Below are 8,372 nucleotides of genomic sequence, written 5' to 3'. Positions count from 1 at the left end.
TTGTTTTCAAGTATTTAAAAGTCGTTTATCTGATTGAATCAATTCTATATTTCGTAAAATGTTTTGCTTTTGTATTTTATTTTCTTATAGAGAAGTAGACTAGTAATACGACGGTATATTTGAATATGAGACTATTTTATTATCTGTGTAGATTCATCGTTATCAACTTGCCTTTGTCCCAACGAAATTGGCATAGTATGTGCTGCTTCTATACATTTTTATCAGCCGTCATATGCGAATTCACTCTCTTAAGCATATCCTCTTTCACAGAATCTATCCATACTTTCTTCCTCAACATTTGTAGCCATCATTCTAATATCATTTACTTTCATGTTATATCCTCCACATCTCGACGCATATCTATACCACATAAAAAATTTCTTAGATGTAGATTCAATCCAAGTAAAACAAAAGAGGTATTAAAAAAATCTTTTATTGTTTAAATCCCGTGAACGCTTCGTGCTCTATCTGGTATGTAAAATGTGTTCTTTCTTATTTTCTGTTGTCCTGGTCTCACTTCCACTTCGGCTCTGTCAACTTTGAATGGTCGAAGTTGACGGTTTTCATTTGGCTAAAACAAAGAATAATTTTGTTACTTTTAGACCAACTTTATTTAACGCTAGCACTCTCATTTAATTTAACAGTGTCATTAGATTCTTTTTGTTTTATGTTATTTTATATGGATATGTAGTTTCTGCATATTTCCTGGCAGAACTAACTTGTTTGACTATAGACACGATTGCATTTTATATTTCTTGACTTTTTTTTTTCAAAAATGAGCAAATCTATATTTAGACGTGTTATTATAGTGGAAATTTAGTAAGTCTTGCAGAGTATAGTTTTTGTAGTTTATTAAATGCTATAATTTAACTTTTGTTACAAGAAAAATTCCAGTCATTTACTGACCTTATTATGTCGCCTATGATTTCGTACCTTCTGAAGTTTCCTTTCTAAATAATCTAACTTTTCCTGATAATATTTACGTCTCTTATAATTAAGTTGTCCATCACTATGCATATGACTTACGGGATAATAATTCTTATGTCTTGGATCTTCATAATTTTTAGATACATATCTTTCATCTGGTAAATCATTTTTTCTTATATTGCGTCTATTTATTTCTTCATCGTTACGATAGTTTGTTAGATCTCTCATTGTATTATCATGTCTGTACTCGACTATTGCGTTCATAGTTCTAGTGTTTCTATCTAACAGTCTATTAAATTTTAAATTAGAATTAATATCGTATACATTATCATCAATAGGCTTCTCTAATCGTTTCTTTAAAGTACCGAAATTGTCTTCATAATCCCTGTCTTTGTCTACTAATCGATTTTGATAATTCATTGTATCGTCGAAGTTAAGTGCTCGATTGTTTTTCGTATCCCTTAAATATATTTGAGGTTCTCTTTGCACATTCATCAAATGTTCGTTCACTCGATTTTCGTATTTAAGAAAATTCTCTCTTTCTTCGTTAATCTTACTTTTATAAGTGTTATCTTCAAGTTTTCTAGCAGATATTAAATCCTTTGGTTCATTACTTATGCGTCCGTATATCTTTCTCAGTTTGCTATCTAATATTTCTTTTTCGTTCTGATCAAAGTTTATATGATTGACTTCTTGTTCTAAATTATCCAGTAAATGCATTACCTTTTTGTCTACGTTTTCATTTTTTGGTCTAACATACATTTCAGGTATGGAATCATTTGTAAATATGTCGTCATTTACTTTTACATATCTTTTAGTTTCATCGTCGCTTGACATAGCTACAGTGTAATTTCTCTTCTTATTGAAATAGTTGTTTACGAGATTTTGCACTTTTGCGAAATCCTTTCTTGGTAGAACATCTTTTTTTATCAAAACCTTCACGGGTAACTTGAAATTGTTGACATTTGAGAAAATACTCTTTCTTCCATGTTTCTGCAAAACAAAAACGAGTATTTTTAAATGAAAGCTAGAAATCAAGTAAATTATATTAACAGATAAAAAATGAACATATAACACTTACGTTAGCAGTTCGTACTGCATCAGTAGCTTGGGGCACGGTTTGTCTATTTTCTGGTGCTAACGAACTTTTTCCAAAATATCCGTTGTGAATTTTCCATGTGTTCTCTTTGTGGGTCAGTGCTCTGTGAAATTGAAATAAGAAAAAGTGTTAGCTGAAATTGAATTTACAACTTCGTAGTTATAGTTATTGTATTTGTTAAAATGTAATTAAAAATAATAAACTACAAGTAATCCAAATACCCAAAGTAAACTTAGTTTTGAAATTTTTAAATGATTTTGACTTTACATTAATAACATTAAAGTAGTGCTCCGTAAAATTAAAATAAGAAAAAGTTGTAACCGAACTTGAATTTAGCTTTTAGCCGCGACTTCGTCTGCGCTTAATAAAAAAAATAGTTATATAAGTGTTTTACTAAACTGTGTTCTACATCTATGACAAATTTTGATCGAAATCCGTTCAGCAGTTTAGGCTATAAACTCTAACAAACATCCATCGCTTTTGCATTTATAATATTAAAGTAACAAGCAGTTGTGATGTTTGTTACCTTGCTTGTTGCATATTGTTGCGTGCTTCACGTAGAGTTTTTTCAAAATCACTGGTAACGTATGTCTGGAAATTTTTAAATGCTTAGTAAACAACATGGTAGTTATATCATCATCATCACCAGCTCACTATACGTCCCCACCGAGGGGCTCGGAGCCTACCCTAAAGTTAGGGTGACTAGGCCATAGTCAACCACGCTGCACTGCGGGTTGGAAGACTTCACACATATCTTTGAATTTCTTCGCTGATATGTGCAGGCATCACGATGTTTCCCTTCACCGTAAGAACGTCAGGTAAATTATGTACATATGAAAATACGAAAAATCGAAAATCACATTGGTACAGCGGGATTCCAACCCAAGACCTGTAAATTACAAGTCAAGTACTTAAACCACTGAGCCGCCGACGCTCTGGTTATATGGTACGGTTTAATTCTAATTTCAATAATATACATTTTATTGAAATTAGAATTAAACCATATATACATTTATTTTATGGTCGAATAGTGTTCAATGTTACCTCTTTCCCGTGAATACTGTTGTCACCATTATCGTTACTGAATATATCTATGTTTTCGTATTGTTCGTCGGTATCATTATTATATCTGAAAAAGATTTTTTTTTCATTAATCTGTAAGTCAATTATTTATCTATTAACTCTTAGAGCGCACACCTTTGACCTATCGCACAACTTTTGTATCGATTGTCTATTCTTTCGCAACCAAACTGTTTAGTTGCTCAACTAAAAATCGAATAGTGTCAGCACCATACGAGCTCATAGGAATCAAAGCGAGACTAAACAGTTATGCGATGGTATAGACAAAGTTACGCGCTCGGGTTTTAAGAGTCAATTGATCAACAAGACAAAACAAGTCTTTTTTTAAATATAGGGTGGCAAACGAGCACGAGGTCACCTGAATCCACCGAAATGGATAGCGACCGCTGCCCATAAACATCCCCAATTGTAGATGCGTTGCCTACCCTTAATTGACGGAGGAGGAGACGCACATAACGAGGACTGTGCCTCTGTGTGACTGTGACTGTATGCCTCTCTTCAAAGTTTTATAGAATTACTAGATTATGTATATGATAGGTGTTCATATTAAAACTAAAGTCGTAAGTAAAATGGTTTACCTTCGGTTTTTCAGTTTATGAAGGGGCGCGTCCTCCATTGCAATAATTGGCAATAAAACAATGGGTGGGACACAGTTTTTACCATTGCACGTAGGTTTATTTTTAGGAAACGCTAGAATAAATAAAAACATATGAAGTTCTTTGATGTTTCACTCCTGATTCACAATAAGAACTTTTCTAATAATAATAAGAAAGGCTACTTACGTCTATAATTAAAACTTTCAGTGCATAAACAGTCTTCGTCCTCGTCGAAGCCGGGAGGACAGCCGCATTGCGTTCCCGGAGGTGCGTCTATCGGAGGTTCCGTGTTGTACACTGATGTACCAGGTGTCGGCCGAGCAGAGAAATTGCAGATCACTTGGACGGACTAAAAATATATTTACAATGGTTGTATGTGTATCGGCAAGGGAAGGGTTAAGGCAGATACCCTTTAGTAAAGTTTTATAATGTTATAAATGCGAAAGTTTGGATGCACAGATGTTTGTTAGAGTTTGTAGCCCAAATAGCTGAACGGATCACGATGATATTTAGCATAGATATATAGTATAATCTGGGAGAACACATAAGCTACCTACGTTGGTTTTTTTATACTACTCAGACGGAGTCGCGGGATAGCTAGTAAATACATAAATGGCTACAATCATTAGATGTTATAGATGAATAAAAAACGACTTGTCAGTTTTTCATTGTTAAATTAGACCATTCTCTCTAGTAGTCATTTTACAAATAGAAAAGCAAACTCTTTGTAAAATGACTACTAGCCCTCCTCTTGATTATTGGCCTGTCCCCTTTAGAATCTAGAGTCTAGATTATAGGCCATGACTAGTTGTATGTAACCTTAGTTGAATAAAATAATAAGGTAAATATTTTAAATATTAAAGTTGAAGTATTAAAATATAATATCTGTTTTGTTTGTAATCTGACGTAATTAGATGATATTTAACGATAACAAGTGACTTACGGACATAATCATACTCATAGTAACATTACAAATGCGAAAGTTTAGATGGATGTTTGTTAGAGTTTGTAGCCTAAACAGTTGAACGGATTTCAGTACAGCAGGACGATAGTCTGGAAGAACACATAGGCTACGCACTTTTGTTTTTTTTTTTAATTCCACGCGGACAGAGTCGCGGGCGCAAGCTAGCTAGTTGTTACATAATTTTTAAAATTTACCTTATCCTCATTTATGATACTGTTGTCTTTTAGTCCATATTCTGTCGAATGTCTTAGTATTTAGAGGTCCATGTATCGTATACAAAATTATCCAATAGTACCAAAATACAGATAGTTCGAATTTAACGTAGTAATTCCCCTGAATATTTGATATTACGCCGTTCCCTAATGCAAACTGGATCTTCGCTCCAATCCCCCAGATGATAAATAACGTATCGCTCTTAATCCGACGTAGGGCCTGTCCCACCAAGGTTCAGATAGGTTTAAAATGATATCACAGACTTATCTTATACAAGGTAACAAATTCCGATATTTCGATCACCTATTTCACATGTTGGATTGTTATCGCACAATTTACAATTTGGTGGGACAGACCGTTAAATTCGTAAATCAAACGTGTTGAATCCCAAGAGAACTTGGGTAACGAAATATCGTTCGTCACATCCCTAACCTTGCCGTTTATCGGTTTTGGTCGCATCGTTTTTTTCGCATGAGAAATGCTTAACCCAGTTTCATTCGACCCGAATTATGGGATATAGTTGTAAATCTAATTTTATAGATTTTCAAGTGATTTTTAATTTAGAGATATGAATATTTTAACAAACAAAATACAGCATTTTATAATTTTACTAGTTTTCGCTCGCGACTCTGTCTGCGTGGTATTAAAAAAAAACAAAATCAAGTAGCCTATGTGTTCTTCCAGACTATCCTCTACATCTATGCCAAATTTCATCGAGATCCGTTCAGCAGTTTAGGCTACAAACCTCAAACAAACGTCCATCCATACACTTCGTATTTATAATATTAGTAAGAAGTAAGATAAAATAGTAGTAGACTCCCTTAGTGATCAATTAACGATTCTGGGTGGAGTTATTACTTACATTATAACTCATAGCAGCAAAGTTATTCCTGTAGGTGTATTCGGTGTAAGCAGAGATGCCGCAGCCCATGTGCGTCGCGTGGCCTGTTACCATCTCCAAGTATAATTTTCCAGCGTGTTTTGTTGGATGTCTGTAAATGTTCAAATCATTTACTATTAGTTAGTTAAAGGGAGTGTTTACCGTTGGACCCATCGCCCAACGGACCGATCGATCCATCGAGAAACAACCGTAAAAGAAGTGGTGAATAAGTAAACATTTCTAAGTTTTAAAAACAAATCCGTTTAATTGCTTTACCGGAGCCAATTTAGATGAAAAATCAAGATAAATAAGTCAATGTTAGTTAATGAAATTAATTAAAAAACTCTAACATGGTAGACGATACACAAAATTATCAAAATCAAGTTCATCCGGATTCGTAATAGATAAACGTAGAGTCAAGGCAAAAATGATCATTGACAAGGTCGACAAAAGGAGAAGGTGTTTTAAGAAACCTATTGACTAAAAGTTAAGAAGCGATGGATAAAAAGAAAAAGGGAGCATTAAAGGTATATCTGTAAATACTGATAATTAATATAGAAAGAAGAAGATGAAAGAATACTTACTGTAGCCAATCAGGATAGTTCATTATCATATCAGGTGAGACGGATGTCTTCTGGATGTACCACGACTTTGTGCTCTGCTTGATGGCGTAAATTAGTTTGTCTTCAGTCAGACCAGGTACATTATCATCTCCGCTGGGAAACGTTCTTGATATCGAATTCCAATCAGGATAAGTATATCTAACTAATCCAGCTGTCTGTCCGGGATCGGGGAAAGTTTCTGAAATGTATTCCAAATTATAATTAACTAACGCCTACTTTCGCCTATCTGCCTCTACTTTATAGGTCTAATGGGCGCTGAAAACCAGCGCCGCCTTTAGTTACAAGCTGAAGGCCGCATCAGCTGAGCCTTCTCCTTTTGGCCAAGAGTTCTTAATTTTTTTTTATTACTTTAACTAATATGTTTTGTAAGTTGTGTTCTTTTTTATAATTATTTTGGTCAATAAATAGTGTTTTATTTATTTTATTTAATGCTACTACGAAAATGTGTTTATTTACAAGTTAGTAACCTCAAAAAAATATTAGTATTTCTCTGCTATATTACACATGTATTGTACATATAAACCTTGCTAGTGAATCACTATCTGTTAAAAAAACTGCATCAAAATCCGATGCGTAGTTTTAAAGATCTTAACATACGTAGGGACAGACAGATAGGCGGATGCAAGTTTGTTTTTTACTAACTGTAGCGAAGATAAATTAGTAAAGAGAATCGTTTATTTCAGTACGTTAAAAGTTTGACGCTGGTAAATTTAAGGAATTTTTGATACTGTTTACGATATTCGATCGAAAGTAGGTAGCGAATTTAATTCCTTTAATGTTTGAATGACCTTTGGTGAATGATTTGGACTTTATGACGTAGACAATATGAAATATCTCAACAATATAGATATGTTATTGAAATCATTAAATTCTAATACAAAAATATAGGTGTTCAGTATGTTATTGTATTACCAATTTAAATTAAACAATTATTATCACTTACTAAAAACCATAAAAATCTTAACATTTCAAATTCATTTCTTCTTAAACATGTACCCTTTTAGAACACTGCTAGCGCCTGGCGAAAATTTTTCGCAAATTATAGTTATTGAAACATTGCTTGGATCAATAAATTGATAGAACTTGTACCGATAACCTGGTGGTGGTACATATTTATGTTGCAACATATGATGTTAACATCCATACTATATATGTTCATTGGTTTTTTGTTGTATTTAATCCATACTTACTTGTTGCGCGACAAATATCATGCCTCAGAACACACTGGTTGGCCAAAACTTGGGCAAATGTTGCTAATTCTTCATCCCATTGCTGTAAATGGTAAAAAATTCTATTTAACTTACTAATATTATGAAATTATGAGTTTAGATGGATGAATGTTTGCTAGAGTTTGTAGCCTAAGCGGCTGAACGGATTTCGATGAAATTTGGTATGGATGCAGAGGAGAATCTGGAAGAACACATGGGCTACTCAATTTTTTTTAATTCCACGTGAATGTAGTCACGGGTGAAAGCTAAGAAAGTAGTTCATAAATAAAACATCTGAAGTATATGTTTATTATTTTTTTATCTATGTTACGAGAATGTAATTTTATCCTTACCAATCTAAGCATCCCGAAGCCTTTAGGCAACGGACTTCCATCCTTCCCCTTTTCCCTGCCCAAGGCAACTTTACTCCTTATACTGAAAGGAAATGATTACTCATAGAATATTATTAAATAAGCTACGAGTTCGAGCGGGCGCACACCTTTGACTAAACTATACGACAGTTGTGCGATTGTCGATTGTTTGTCAGCAAATTCAACTGTTCAGTTGCACAACTAAAGGTGGACGCTCTAAAATATTTTAACATAAAATTTAAGAAACACATAATTAGTAATGAAACAAAAATTTCATTGACAAATATTCTTTCAATTTTGGTCTTCATTTTACTCAAAGGTTAAAAGTATAATTGAGTTATCTAAAAAAAAGCTTGTATTTTCCAAACTTAAACAGAATTTACAAATATGGCTACAAAGGAAGAGGAAGAC

The 8,372-nt window shown here is 33.5% G+C and overlaps 1 protein-coding gene across 1 annotated transcript; it reads right to left on the bottom strand.

Annotated features, from left to right (window-relative positions):
* Positions 1 to 439: 439 nt before the first annotated feature.
* Positions 440 to 5,834, bottom strand: LOC106106449. Its single transcript, XM_013287028.1, has 8 exons — positions 5,742 to 5,834; positions 3,889 to 4,051; positions 3,685 to 3,796; positions 3,071 to 3,155; positions 2,553 to 2,617; positions 2,009 to 2,129; positions 907 to 1,920; positions 440 to 571 (listed from the first exon to the last, which is right to left on the bottom strand). Exons 1-8 carry the CDS (start codon positions 5,832 to 5,834, stop codon positions 440 to 442), a joined length of 1,785 nt encoding a protein of 594 aa, XP_013142482.1.
* Positions 5,835 to 8,372: the final 2,538 nt, after the last annotated feature.

This window comes from Papilio polytes, unplaced genomic scaffold (genome assembly GCF_000836215.1).
Source record: "Papilio polytes unplaced genomic scaffold, Ppol_1.0 DF822178.1, whole genome shotgun sequence".
Classification (NCBI taxonomy): Eukaryota; Metazoa; Arthropoda; class Insecta; order Lepidoptera; family Papilionidae; genus Papilio; species Papilio polytes.
This window is presented reverse-complemented; position numbering and strand designations above follow the sequence as displayed.